The sequence below is a fragment of the Naegleria fowleri genome, assembly GCF_008403515.1.
Source record: "Naegleria fowleri strain ATCC 30894 chromosome Unknown tig9, whole genome shotgun sequence".
Taxonomy (NCBI): domain Eukaryota; phylum Heterolobosea; class Eutetramitea; order Acrasida; family Naegleriidae; genus Naegleria; species Naegleria fowleri.
The window spans coordinates 856331-871223 of NW_025407941.1; the positions used below are offsets into that span (position 1 = coordinate 856331).

General features: G+C 35.3%; 7 protein-coding genes across 7 annotated transcripts; 3 read left to right on the plus strand and 4 right to left on the minus strand.

The window, feature by feature from the left end:
* Positions 1 to 265: 265 nt before the first annotated feature.
* Positions 266 to 976, plus strand: FDP41_011589 (uncharacterized protein; the record flags this gene model as incomplete). The annotated part of the gene is made up of 2 exons (XM_044702013.1): positions 266 to 460; positions 731 to 976. The coding sequence occupies 2 exons, from the start codon at positions 266 to 268 to the stop codon at positions 974 to 976; spliced, it is 441 nt and encodes a 146-aa protein (XP_044567372.1).
* Positions 977 to 1190: 214 nt separating this feature from the next.
* FDP41_011590 (uncharacterized protein) lies at positions 1191 to 2333 on the plus strand (the record flags this gene model as incomplete). The annotated part of the gene is made up of 1 exon (XM_044702015.1): positions 1191 to 2333. One exon carries the CDS (start codon positions 1191 to 1193, stop codon positions 2331 to 2333), a length of 1143 nt encoding a protein of 380 aa, XP_044567373.1.
* Positions 2334 to 2474: 141 nt separating this feature from the next.
* Positions 2475 to 2963, minus strand: FDP41_011591 (uncharacterized protein; the record flags this gene model as incomplete). Its single annotated transcript, XM_044702016.1, has 1 exon — positions 2475 to 2963. One exon carries the CDS (start codon positions 2961 to 2963, stop codon positions 2475 to 2477), a length of 489 nt encoding a protein of 162 aa, XP_044567374.1.
* Positions 2964 to 4112: 1149 nt separating this feature from the next.
* On the minus strand, positions 4113 to 4406 carry FDP41_011592 (uncharacterized protein; the record flags this gene model as incomplete). The annotated part of the gene is made up of 1 exon (XM_044702017.1): positions 4113 to 4406. One exon carries the CDS (start codon positions 4404 to 4406, stop codon positions 4113 to 4115), a length of 294 nt encoding a protein of 97 aa, XP_044567375.1.
* A 754-nt stretch (positions 4407 to 5160) lies between these two features.
* FDP41_011593 (uncharacterized protein) lies at positions 5161 to 7572 on the plus strand (the record flags this gene model as incomplete). Its single annotated transcript, XM_044702018.1, has 1 exon — positions 5161 to 7572. One exon carries the CDS (start codon positions 5161 to 5163, stop codon positions 7570 to 7572), a length of 2412 nt encoding a protein of 803 aa, XP_044567376.1.
* A 95-nt stretch (positions 7573 to 7667) lies between these two features.
* Positions 7668 to 8780, minus strand: FDP41_011594 (uncharacterized protein; the record flags this gene model as incomplete). Its single annotated transcript, XM_044702019.1, has 3 exons — positions 7668 to 8033; positions 8110 to 8260; positions 8344 to 8780. 3 exons carry the CDS (start codon positions 8778 to 8780, stop codon positions 7668 to 7670), a joined length of 954 nt encoding a protein of 317 aa, XP_044567377.1.
* Positions 8781 to 10224: 1444 nt separating this feature from the next.
* FDP41_011595 (uncharacterized protein) lies at positions 10225 to 14447 on the minus strand (the record flags this gene model as incomplete). Its single annotated transcript, XM_044702020.1, has 5 exons — positions 10225 to 10902; positions 11070 to 11173; positions 11245 to 11273; positions 11350 to 11704; positions 11795 to 14447. The coding sequence occupies 5 exons, from the start codon at positions 14445 to 14447 to the stop codon at positions 10225 to 10227; spliced, it is 3819 nt and encodes a 1272-aa protein (XP_044567378.1).
* Between the last annotated feature and the right edge of the window lie 446 nt (positions 14448 to 14893).

The following is a 14893-nucleotide window of genomic DNA, read 5'->3' on the forward strand; positions in this document are numbered from 1 at the left end:
GTTTGTCTCAGTCTTCTTAATATATTTTTTTTTAGAATCTCTTAAAAGCCATATTCTTTCGGCCACAATAAACATGATGGTGTTCATCAAGAATTATCATCTTGTTCTTTACAAGATTCATTGGGTTATATAGTCTTCAAGTGATGTTTTTGTTATCGACTTTGTGTTTTTTAAGGCTCGTATGTACCTTTCAGTGAACAAAACACAAACCTTTGACTTGACCTGATCCTTCAACTGTCACAAAAAAATTACCATCTAAAAAAAAATGAAAAGTTCCCTTCTCTTCGTTTTGTTATTCGCTCTCATTGCGTTCCAATGTTTTTCCTCTTCCGGAATTGAATCAGTGAATGCTTCTCTCAAGCCGCAATCTCGAATGCGTGGAGTGAAAGAATTGACTTCTCGTAATTTTAATTCGTATATTCAAAGACATAAATATGTTCTTGTTGAATTTTATGCTCCAGTAGGTTTTTCAGTAGTTGAATTGATATTGGTGATGATTGGATATTGAAACGTTTGCGGATGGTATCTTGTTGTATGATGCGTCATCCTTTTGAAAATATTTTATGGATCTCTTTCGTGGTGTCACATGTCATTTCACTCTCTTTCAACAATATGATCTCTGCAACAACATCGCATTTGGTTTTTACGACATCATCATCCTTCAATATTTGATATTATCTGTTGTATCGTTACAATAATTACAACACCATCAATAATCAACATTCTCCAGTGGTGTCCACATTCAATTGAAAATTCTCGCAACATCAAACGTCTCGGAAGAAAACTTTTAGGTTCTCGAAAATTCAAAGTTGCCAAGATTAATGGTTATCGATACAATTCCATTGCCAAACAAGTGAGTTTAGATGGATTTCCAACTGTTTATCTTTTTGTGAATGGAAAGAAAGTTGAATATAAGGGTTATTCATTGGCTCCTCGTAAGGTGATCAAATGGGCTCGTAAACAAGTGAAACAATAAAGAGTTTACTGTTGTGTTGCTGTGAGCCTGAACGGACTCATTAAAATAGGACAAGTATTTTGAAATGTTTGAAATGTGCAATTTGATCGATTCAACTTTTTAGGGGTCGAGTGTCAAATGTCTTTCCGGCATTGAAATTTCTTGGGAGAGAACTGTGTGCACCAAATTTTGTTTTCATGCATGAAAAAGTTTCGAAAGGGAAATTGAAAACAAAATGAAGGTCTCTGAAGATCTCACCCAACAGACACAGCAACCGACATGGTCCAACACCAACAATACCAACCGTGTGACTCTCAACAACAACCCATTATTGTCTTCTCCCACCAATTCCAATGAAAGTGTGAGTCCACTCTCAACGGAACCTCTTTGTGTTTCGTCTGCATGTTCGATTCATGACTTGCCACCTCCATTATCCATTCCGTACCTTCCAACACTGATGCAAGCAACATCACAAAACATTTCGTCTTTTTCTACCTGTTCACAAATTCAGTTATTGCATCAGAATGCAACAGCACCTGGTGAAGTATTGGTTGTGTCGGAAAATGAAACACTGTCTCAAATTAATTGTATCTCAGGTCAAGAAATTTCGAACGCAATTCAAATGGAGGCAGACGCCTCCCAGGAAGACTCATTTGGAATTATCGATTTTCCAATGACATATGAACGTTCGAACCATGTTAATGACATGCAATACGTGACACAGAAAAAAGTGAATAGTGACAGTCTGTCACTCCTCATGATGCAACATTTACCACCTTGTTGCATTCAATTCGGAAAATGTTCAACCATCACTTGTTCCATTTGTATTTCACTCTTGATAGCTCTGGCATGCATTGCTTTCTTTGTCGTCAGTGTTTATATTTATGTTCGAGTCGATGTTGGCAATTTTAATATTCCAAGAAGAGGAACCTTATTGACCATACAGTGCAATGAAACCACAGCGCTTTGTAGAGGAGTAATACGAATAGATGCTTCTTCCACTGGTGATCAAACACAACCACCACCTCCTGACAACGGTGTGGATGACAAACCAATAGTTGGAATATTTGAAATCTCAAATACTGTTCTGGATGGAAAGACAGTAACCAGTGAAGACGAATATCCATACGACTGCAATGTTTGGAATGATGCAAAACGAGGAATATATTCCATATCATGCTATTTCAATAAGAATCTGTCGAAAATGACGTTGTATCCAGTAGTGAATTTTGATGATCAAGCTCTATTGATAAGTTCTTGTGTCATGATTGTGTTTATACCGTTATTGTGTTTGTTACAGAATTTGCTTGTGATTCGATGGCTTTGTTGTGGTAATATTCATTGTAATAAGAATAAACAAAATTACTCTTCCTCTTAAAAAAGTATTGTGAAACACAATCATCCACAACGGAGACGAGTACTTGTAATTTTCAAAGAGTATATGCAAACAGTAAAATGTAGGGGAATAATATTTACAGCAGCTGTTTGTTTTTTTCATCATGAACAATCTTCTTGTTGATCAATTCACATAATGCATCAAGTCATCACCTTCCAAATAATCCGAATCATGTTCTTGTAAAGACTCAGCATTCACATGTTGAACCTTTGATGGTGCTACTGGTGAATAAGTCAAAACTTCATCATCCAAATCCACTTCATCATCTTTCCGCTCGGGTTCTTTAATTCCTAATTTTCTCCTCATATCGGCCAATGCTTTTGTTATAAACTCCAAATCACTCTTCATTTCTTTCAACATGAATTGATGAATTTGAAAATCTTTTTGAATATTCGGTAATTCATTGGTACACTTTGAATTGATCCGTTGAAGGTCTTCATTGGTTTGTCGCATGGTTTTGAAGGCTTCCGCTTGTTTTTGTTGAATGATTTCCATATCACTCGGATGAAGAGCCGCTTTCATGATACTATCAATAAATAAATGACTTATGGATGGCGTTGTTGATGATGATGAAGGATCGACTTTGGAGTGTGTCGACGTTGATGGATCCATTTTTTGTTGTTATTTATTTAAATTTGTCAATCAATATTGATGAACAGAAATTCATAAGTTGTTTCAAACGCCACAAGTCATTTATTCACGCTTTTGTAGATATGAGTCACTCACCAAGTGAAGTGGAGAAATGAATCTCTGACATCAACGAGTGTTGTTCTTGTAAAAGATTTCCCAACTTGCATTCCCAAACAAAAATCTGTAACTATTCCTCGTCTTTTGACATGTTCGTAAACAATTTCTGGATTTAAATTAATAGTTTCATAAATGTATATGTTGTCCAGAACGTGTGGAGTCGCCTTCACACATTCCAAAATGAAATTTGAATCTTGTTTCAACTCCATTGACACACATTTTGCGAATAGTCCTTCTGGGTAGAAAAGCCATGAATCAGGAGAAACAGTCTGACGAATTACTGTCAAAATTAAATCTCTATCGTTTTTACAATCGTCAGGTATGTTATCTAAAAATTTACTATCCCTTCTTATGGCAGCTATTGTCACCTCTCGATCCTTTTTTTCTAGAAATGTTTGAACAAGGGATGTTCGTATCTCGAATTCATTATTGTGTTTTCTAATACCGTTAATATGCAGTCTTTGTCATCTTGAAATCGTTGAGGAATGTCATCCAAAGAGCATGAATTTCGACTAGCAAGGGCGTTCAAAATCACTTCTTTGTCTTCATGAAATTTTGAAGGCACAACATAACTCTCATCTCCATTCTTTTTGAATAATAACATTCCTGCATGATGCATTGTTTTCAAAACAATTTCTCGATCATTTCACAGCTTTCAATACAAAGTTTCTGTCCTTCCTCAAACAATCCGGACCATATTTAAGAACAAGTGGCAGATCAGGACGTTTCAAAATTGATTTTCCATATTTCATCCAAAGTTGATCATAATCCATATAAATTCGAGTCATCACTTGTTCAACTGTTTTGGCGAAGTTTTGATCGTTTGTGAGGGTGTTTTTTTTCATATAATGAACGTGTGAACTTTCCTGGTCGAGTTAGATGGTTGCATTGGTAAGTTCTATGTGCTTGATACCATTCGTCGGGTAATTCGTTCAGAGTTTGAAATATTGGTTTTATCATCTCTTTTTTAAAGCCCCAACATGATACATCTTTGAAGAAAAGTTGTAGATGAATCTACTTTTTGATCTCCATTGGCAATTTGTCATAAACTGTTAACGGTATTCGTTGATAAATTTCTGGAATGCATGTATGAATTATGTCTTCTCGAACTTTTCCATCAACAACGATCCGAGAAGTGTTGATCAATTCAACAATAAATTCCTTATCATTCTGATATTCTTCTGGAATTCTATTAAACACGTCAGGGTTCGAACGAACAACATCCAGACAGAATGTTCTATCGTTTTTCAATCGTGTAGATGCCTTTGTAAAATTTTCAGGATTACATTGAATCTTCACTTTCTTCATTTTTTTTGTGCCAATTTCTAATTAAGGAATAAATATGTTCGTGCTCATGCATCTTGGAGACAGTATTGATGATCCATCTTGTTGGAACGAAGGTTGAATTGATGATAATATTGTTTCCTCGTAGGCAAGAAGTTGGCCCATCTTATTCGATAAATTTTCGCTCAAATCTCTCAGAGTGGAATTTCTTTTTTGAGACAAGAGACCATGTTCATTAAGCATTTATAAAGTCTTTCCAATGTTTTGCATTTATTACTTTGTACTTGAAAATTCCAAGTGTTCTTTGTTATACTCAGTCGACTGAATTCTGTTTTTTCTGAAGTTGCAAGCCCCCTTTTAATCCTCATTTCTTCATTTGCCTTATTCCATAAATGACAAGACAAAATGAGTTTTTTTCTCATGAGAGGGGAACTTGATTCCATTTCTCGGTATCATTCTTTTTCTTGACTTGAATATCAAACTCTCATTCCGTTCCATTCAAAACAAAACAAAATGAATGCAGCAAATTGGAATTATCATTCAAATCAGTTTCAGGTTCAACTTTGTACTCGTGTCAACTGTCATTAAGATTGGCGCCTTTGTTTAAAAAAAAATTAACAATCATCACATTCAATAGTTCTTTCATCTCATTTGAATCATTTGAACAGCCCAGCATCCAAACACTTCTCTCATCCAATAGTGGAATAAATCCACAAATTTCGGACCCGAAACCTTTCCAATTATCACCCACATCATCACAACAATTTTAATCATTCGTATGGGATCCAAAGTGAGTCGAATTTCAGGTGGAGGTGCTGCTGCTACTCCTGGAACATGGTCTGCCACCTTTCACAACAACAACAACAACATGAATGCTCACACTGTCACTCACTCGGCCGATTCATTACCTTCTTCTACTTCTTCCAATCCAATGACCACCGAAAACACCTCCAACACCACCTCCAATAACCATAACAACAACACAATGACCACAACTTGTACAACTGACACTGTTTCATCAGACATTTTGATGGATGAAGAAATGTATGCTGCTTTGATTAATCATGCGAATTTGAATGCTCCGATGCATTTACCACCTTCTCAGAGAGTCGTTTATTCAAAAATTAAGCAATGTATATTATTTGAAGATATTCACAATGATGAATATATTATGGAACGATATTCCATGTGTTTATCGGATCCTAAAGCCATGTTGGATACTTATTTGAATTTAGATAATACCATCACCAAACAATGGGATGAACGTGTGAAATTATTGGAACAAGAACAATTCAATACTGCTACTACTACTATTACTGCATCTTGTATGAATGATCAAAATCATCAAGTTGTGACAAGTTCATGTGAGGGACACGTCAATGGTAGTGAGACACATCTCTCCACTCCAAATGAACAAAAAGCTCAACCAACAAGTGTCACCACCAATGCAAAGAATATGCATTTATTTTCTCCTCAATTTTATGAATTAATTACAAGTGCAAAAAAAAGTCAAACCATTTTGGAAGAGGAAGGGGGAGATGAAGTGAAAAAAGTGTTAAATTTTGATATTGGACTTTCACAACTTTCATTGTCAACGACGGATGGAGGAAATCATCAAGTCATTGCTCGAGTTTTTGAAGATTTAATTCATGGAGAGGATGATTTGAAATCTTGTCCATCGACACCACCTCATTCCGTGTTCACACCTTCCAATAAGCATCTTGCCGTGGATGAAACCATTCAACAACAACAACAACAACAACACCACTCTGGCAATATTTCATCCGAAAAGAAGGAAGTCAAATGGTCTAGTGATATTGTTGTGACCACAGAGTCACCAGCATCATCAACTCCTCACAAAAAAGCTTTAAATTCTCCATCATTGGATATTGGTGGTCCACATCAACCATCAACCATTATTGAAAATGATTCATTAATTGCAACATCACCACCACCATCTACTCATGTAGTATTATCTTCTTCAACACTCCACACGTATTCCACACCAACACAGCCACCACCTTCACTCAGCAGTCAACAACAACCATTTCATTCAACTCCAACACCCAAATCAAATCATCTGACAAGAAGTAGTGCTGTCACTGACATTCCAATCATGAATACTTTTGAAGGAACAAGTGCCATGGTTGGAACTTCCAATGGTGGAGTTGCAATTTCAAATTCTGAACTTGTCACAAACACTCAAAACTCTCTCACTGGTACTCTTTCTGAAGAAGATAGTTTGAGAGATTGGTGGGTCTCGAATCCAACTTTGGAAAAATCCATCAAAATCAAACTCATTGTCACAGACATGCATCATCATAACAAGACCAAACAAACGATTCGTCAAATCATCAGTCCTTTATTATCTCCTTCAACCATTCTTCCTGCTTTTGGAATGTTTCACACAGCACTTGTCATTTCAGAATTTAAGCTTGAGTGGACCGATAGCTCACTTTGTATACCTCGTAAATTAACATCTCAATCAAGTTTTTTCTCTGCGGATATTGAGGAAATAACGACCGCTAGTGACTTGGAAGACATTGTGAAAAAAATTGCTCAAGTGATTTGTCGATGGAATTCGACCATGATTTACAGTGAAAGGAGAAGAAAGAAGAAAAAGAAGAATTCAACCAAATCGACCTCTCTTAAAAATTATCCAAATACGGGTAATTGTCAGGATTTTATTTTTGATATTTTAGAAAGCATTGGAAAGAAAGATGTGTTGGAAAAATTAATGAGTAGTGACTCTCCTATGGGACATTACATGAGAGACATGCGAAAATATGGTCGTTGTTCCATGGAACTCAAAATGAACCATCTATTTAGAGACAAATTTGGAATTAAGGAAAAAGTGGTAAAATTTGCGACTCATCGTGATTTGGATCTCTTTGTCAAACAATTGGAACATGTCGATCCCGATTTCAAACATACACACAAAAACGAATGGATTCTTCTCAAAGGTTTTGATCGAGCATTTTGGATTCGATATTTAGCTTACAAAGATAAGGAAGAATTACGACCACTCTATGAAAAACAAGAAAATGTGTTTGACATGACCGATTTGGATATGAGTGTCGATGATTCATGTATGATAGCTTCATCTTCGTCGAATCATCGATATTGTGAAATTTTGGCATGTCCATTTGATGATCCAACCAAATCACTTTCCATTATTTTAAAACCTTAATAAATTATAGTTTTTTATCGTCAACAACAGCAACTTTCGAGAGAAGAACAAAGTAGTTTTGGAAATTCGTAATTGTTTAAAGGCTGAGATGTGATTTAATTTCGTTTTTTAGATTCACTGGTGAGTAAGGCCAATACGACTCGATCCGCGTACTTTTCAATCCATCTCTTTCTCAAATAGGCAATCACAAAGAAAGTGACAAAATGTACAATGGCAGGAATGAGGCATGCGTATTTGAATACATCCACGACCATTCGACTATACACTTGAACTGGATCAAAAATTATTCTCCAAATAGTGGCGAATACTAATTGCATTCCTAAATTATACACAATATAGAGAATAGAATTCGAAGTGCAAAAGTTGTAATTTTCGTCAACGAATTCTCTAATGTTTAAAAGCACAAAAATCCAAATGAAGAATGGAGGAACAAAGTGAACAAAGATAAAACCAAAACTCCACTATATATGATTTTCCATTACAAAATCAAGATGTTTTTCCAAGTTTGGAAAATAAGGTTTTCTGAAAAAAACATACCGATGCCAAATTGTAATACAAATAAGAAAAATTTGAAATGAGCATAAAACCAATAGCTGGACACAGAACATAAAAGAGACAAAATCTTCTCAACCATCGCATTCTCTTGATGGTTGTACACACAATGAAGAATGTCATGACCACATAACTCCTGTCAACAGTTATGACATGTCATTCATTTATGGAATATTTCAATAATAAGAAAATGTTCTAAATCATTACACACACACTTACCAAAAACACATATAAGTCCAATATCCCTCATAATTAACATATGGAATATAAACCAACAAGACCATCAAGGAAACCAAATAATGAAAAATTTCAAAAATCTTTCTCCACACATTTCTTTCATCTTCTTTTCGAAATACTCGATAACTCATGTCCACAAATTTTCGATCAAATTTCAATCGATCCATTTGTTCTTGTCCTTCTTCTGGTGAGGATGACATTTTTAAATGAGTTCTAACGTTGTTTGTAAAGTTATTGGCAATGTCAAGAGTGTCACTGTTTGAAGAATTTTCGGAAAATGATTCTTGTGAATTGTTTTTAAAATGTTCCTTTTCTAAATATTTCTTCTTGACGCGTTGAAAAATCTCCTTGTCATTCACTCGGAATAAATAATTGGTCAATGGTCTCAATATCAAATAATAAAGTGTGACCAACAACATGACAAATGTCACAGTACCAACAATGGCCTTGCTTCCACTTTCCGAATGATCAGAAAAGAGAGATTATGGAAAAACAATTTAAATAAAATTTTGGAAGTGATAGAATGATTTTAAAAATTAAATTCGGAATGGAAGAGTGTGTTTCAAGACACAGTTTGAGTGTTTCTATAAATGGTAAATTTATGATGTGTGTGAAATCGAGATTTTCTGAATCCTGAAAGAATGTTTCAACAATTCTTTCATTGAGAAATTGTGTGAGATTGGTCAAGACGACTTGTGTATCGAAACCGTGATAACCGGGTGTCAGTGTGGATGACATTTTTTTGATGATTCCTTTTCTGGAACTGTGGCAGCCAACTGGTCCAGCGTTCGAATGCCAGGGGTTGCTGCTGTTATCGTGAGCAGTTTAAACACCTTTACTTCCGGGGTGCCTGCTAGGAAGTCACTACGTATCTTACGTTCGGCTTGTAAATAATGTACATAAAACCATCGAACAACGTTTATCATCGAATAAACCCATCCCTGAATTTTTTTGATGATTCCAAAAAAGACAAAACATCAAAGTGCTATTAATAATTATCAAAACCATTTCATCATCATTCTCGATACCCGTATGTCAAAAGATTCGGAATTTATTGAGAGAATCTTTTAATTTTTTTTGATTTTGATTTCAATTACCTGATAATTTCACAAACTTTGAGTATGGATGGCAGGTAATGGCTGGTTATTCAAACACTAAAAACAACAGCACAATGCTGTAAATGCTCTCAAGTATTGGATTCCATGGGATCTCACGGTTTCTCTTAGTATTCATCAAGATAATAAAGCACTACTAGAACTTGTCAATTTTTTGATTGAGTTTACCTGGTAATTTCACAAACTTTGAGTATGGATGGCAGGTAATGGCAGGTTACTCAAACACTAAAAACAACAGCACAATGCTGTAAATGCTCTCAAGTATTGGATTCCATGGGGTCTCTTTTAATTCATCAAGATAATAGGCTATTTTGTTCAGTAGTAAATTATTATTATTTTTAAACAAATCCTGGTTGCCATCTGGTGAAAGTGTCAGGTAAATGTAAATACAAAATGTGTAAAAGTGTTGCGATAAGTGTAATGTTGATTGTATTTATCATATCAAGCAAGAGCTGGCACTTCATCCGAGAAGCAAATTTAGTCGTTCATCACAGCAAATAAAAACCGCTGAATCATTTGAGGCTTTTTTTTTGAATATTTTATTGTGATTTTGTTGTTTGCTGGTTTGTGTGACCTGGAGCCGCACAACAAGACATACAAAAATCGAGTTGTTGAATCTTTTGAAATAAATAATTGCGATTCTCAAAAGTTAATCCACCTCCCATCTTGGAAGATATTATAAATCTCAAACTAATTTTGATGATTCCACCTTTCAATGGTCACTGAGGATTTATTTTTTATTTTAATTTTACAAAATCTCCTCATGGTCGTTTGGCATTGCATGATAATTCGAGGAGACTGATCCTTCTCCTAACAATTCAATTTCATGTCCAACATTCATAATTTCCATTTTTGGAGGTGTTCGTTTGGGTGGCGTATTCGAATTTGTGTTTTGTGAAAATTTTAAACCTTCCATTTCTTGTTTCATATTTGTTAATTTTCTATGAATCGTTTTAAAGGTGGGACGATCATTGACATCTCCACTCCAACATAATCTCATTAAATCAATATACTCATTGACAATTGACAGAATTTGACTTTTTCTTAATTCGAGAGTCATGATGGATGTTTTTTGATTTTTCGGTGTTTGATTATATTCTGGCATAAATTTTTCCAAATACATGCTCGTTTCTTCTGGTGTAGAAAATGGAATCAAAGGTCGTTCTCCACGCATGACTTTTGACAGGATGGTAAAAGGTGTCACTGGAGTTTGATTGGAATGTCCATTTCTATTTTTTCCATTTTGTAATGATGATGAATCCATTCGATTCGATGTAGAACGATTCAATACTGCAAATAATTTCGATGTTTTGGGATAGACATATGGATTTTCTTCAAAGAATATTTCCCACATGATAATTGAAAAGCTATAAACATCAATGGCTGGAGAAAAGGAAGGATCTTCAGTGTTCAATAATTCTAGAGCCTTTTTGTGTGAAATTATGGAATGAAATGTTGAGAAATTATTCAATGAATGGTTCATCATGTGAAATTATCATTCATAGTGGTATTTGTATTTGAAAAATGTTAGAAAAATCATTTTGAAGTCGAATCATTCATTGAAACACTCAATCTGAGAATGACTAAACATACCATGTAAAATAAAGTACCCACACACATGGTGGTTGTATCAATACAAGTATTGGTCATCATTCGAGAAAGTCCAAAATCACAAACTTTTGCCATTCCATTGGCGTCTTTGTTGACATATAGGCATTTCAAGTCGAAATTGAAATGTTCACATTCATTAAATGATTTCAATACATACCTAGTAGAATATTTGCTGGTTTTAAATCTCTAAAGTCCAGATTCAGAGTTGAAAGAATTGTGTCATATTAAATATTACCAAATTTAGACGCCACCAAACACTTACCTATGAATAATTGGCGATGGTTTGAGAGAATGTAAATAATCCATGCCACAAGCGACATCAATTAAAATTCCTATCTTTGTACAAAAATCAATGGGTGATGGATTTTCCTTTCTTCGAACTTCATGAATCAATTTTTCAAGACTTCCTCTTTCTAAATATTCAACAACGAGATAGTGTTTTTGTGGAGTAATTGCAGCTCCGTAAAATAAAAGAACATTTGGATGTCTTAATCGACAGAGCAATGAAGCCTCCTTTTCAATATCATCTGAATGAGCAGCAGCAGAATCCACTCTTAGACATTTGACAGCTACTGTATTGTGATGCCATTTTCCTAAATAAACGACTCCACATCCACCTAATATTGTTTTCAATGAAAAAATATTTTTCCAATTGTGAACCATTGAATGTCACTCTCAAGTTCAAGTTCAACCCTATTATGACTTACCTTCTCCAATCTTTTTATCAATAAATATTTGATCCAGCCCAATAATAAATCCCCTCTTAGATTTTGTAATGCTGTTGCTGTTAGAGCTTTCCATCGCTTGTCTTTCTTCATCAGAATAAATGACTTGATTTTCAAGTAGACGCTTTTCCATTTCCTTTTCTGCTTGATCTCTTTTTCTCCAATACTGAACTTTCTTTGCCACCTTGCAACTTACATAACCTACCACAATGACAATTGACATAAATATTGAAAATGAAGCAATGGTGGATGCAATCACAATGGCAACAATGCTTCCAATAGAGATATGCTCCTTACAAATAAATTCATAATCTGAGTTGTAAGCTGCAGGAACTAGATCAAACTGATAGGGACATTGAATTAAATCAAGTGGAATGGTGATTGAGCTTTCAAAAAATGTCACTGTGAAAGAAGTGGGAATACTGGATAATGAGCTCGATTGATTCACAGAGAGATACATGTTTTCAAGTGATCTACTTTTTCCATAAATTCGAATTCGGAAATCTTCCATTATAATTGCAAATTCCTCCGTTAAGGATCCAATTTCATTTCCAAATATGTCCTTAGAGGTAGGTTGCAAGGAGAATAATTGACCAGGATATAACCTTACTCCCTGTTGGGCCGAGTAGGTATCTGTTGAGCCTTTGATTTGATAGACCCATTGAGTTGTCTTGATTGGAGAGGCCATGTTGTGACCATAGGTTCCAGCCATGTTGTTGTTAATGTTTTGAAATTGTGGAATTTCATGAGGACGAAAACCAAAGTAGAAAATTCCTCCTCCTGCATAAAGGGCTGCATTATTGACAATTGTCACATCTTCCAAGTCATGAAAGGTACAATTTGTAAGTCCAATGGCACCTCCTCTCACTGCTCGATTGTCCATAAATGTCACATTAATCATTTTGAATTGTTTATCCACAGACGGAACGTTCAAAAAAAGCGCTCCTCCTGTTCCGTCACAACTCTCTTTTCCACACAGGCTGATCGTTTGTGACAGTATTGAATTATTTCGTAGAGAAGAACGGATCATAGCCAAAGTATTTGCACCATAAATTGCTCCTCCTCCAGAAATAGCAGTATTTCCATAAAATTCACTTCCTTCAATATAAGTGAAGGCGGTTGTGTATAATGCTCCACCGCTCATCATGGCCGAGTTTTCGAGTAATTTACAAAATACGACATCAATGCTTGCTTTTTCTGCTCGAATCGCTCCGCCCTTACCAAGTGCCTTATTTCTCAAAAAGGTGGATGAAGAAATTTGTGTCAAAGCGGACCTTACTTCTGAAAATTTGTAAGTGAGAGCTCCTCCATCTGTAAATGATTCATTCTCTATAAATTCTGAGAAAGTAACAGAACCTGAGAGTACGCTATCTAATACGAGTGAAGATTCCATGGCAATATTTCTAATAAATTGTGAACTCAATAAATTGACATTTCTGCAATTTTTCAGATGCACAATTCCTCCATTTTGTGGATTATAATTATTGGTAACCTTCAATTCATTCATCACCACGTCAATGCATTGTTCAATTCTTAGAACAGTTTTTCCAACACATCGATCGATCGTTGTTAAATTAATACTAACAAATCGTGAGTATGAAATTGTGAGAAACGGGAAAACATTCAATTCTTGACTCATTGAACAAGATATTGACGAATTCATAACCACCACTTGTCCAGGTTCTTCTACATCCACAGAATCCAATAAATAAAACTGAGAATTTACAACCCATACTCTATTTTGTGAAGGAATAAAAAAGTTCGCCATGTGAATGGTTGAATTATAGAGAATCAAAGCTCTCGCTCTGTATGTATAGGAATAGGTCACTCTTGGTATCAGCGATCGGTAATTTCTTAAAAATATTATTTCTCCTTCAAAATCAATTTCTCCCTTATTGACGACATTCACGAGTGCACTAAAAAAGTTCGAAGGAAGCCTCAAGAATCCACCAAGATCGCAATCAATCACTACAGCTGGTCCTTGAGGCATTATAAAATTTCTCACATGAAAATTTTGAAGTGTGAAGGAAAAATTCTTTACATGAGTTTCAAAAAATCCACGCATGCCACAATCAACGGTTGGAGTTGGCTCTTTGCCCACAAATTTCATGTGCATGTAAAGTTTTCGTGTTAAATTCTGATTGACAAAATCCAATGAAAATGATTGACAGGAATCTGGTGGAATGTCCGAATAGACATGAATTTCAAACAATGCCACAGTCTTGTCTAGAATGGCTCCCAAATTTTCTTTTCGTCGTTGCATTTCTTCATTAAAATCGTTATTAATTTTTGTAAAAAGTTCTCTAATTGAGGAATAGTAAGGTTGTGGAGGTGGTGGTTGTGACGATGCTGAATTATTCCAATAATATCGATATTTGAACTTGAATGTGTCACACCAAGGTAAGCTTTTGCATTCATCAAAATCATCTTGTGCCATATTTAATGAAATATTTGTGAGCACTTCAATTTGTTGTTCGACCAGATGTGAAACTGCAGTTGAATAGGAATCAAGATATGGAAATGAAATTCTTTTGAATGGAGAAGTATGCATGGGCTCTGTTAAATCATCATCAGAACCTACTAGAGGATCATCTTGAACATTAAGATTGTCACTCCAAGAATTCCTCGTTGTCATATTTTTCCTTCGACGACGACGAAAAACGTCATTATTCAAACTCGTGTCATCATTTTTGTAATCCATTTCGTTCCAGGCAGTCGACGGAGTGGTGGTGATGGCTGCTGTGGATGGAAATGCAAGGACCATCCATATGATCCCATCATTCAAGTGACACTTTTTGAAAAACTCTCCATGTGATTCATAATAATGATGTTTGACATCAATGAGGAACATTATTCGCATGGAGAGCGAGTGCAACAAACAAGTCAAGAGTAAAACGCATAAGAAGAAGAGGGTGATGGAATACGATCGGGAGTGATGATGACGACTATGATGTGGGTTAGAATGAACATTTAAATAATTAAATATTAATTGTGATGATGATGGTGATGGAGGATGGATCGAATGAGTTTTTTGAACATTTGGAGGTAGATGACAACAAGAAAGGTCGTCGGACTGATCGA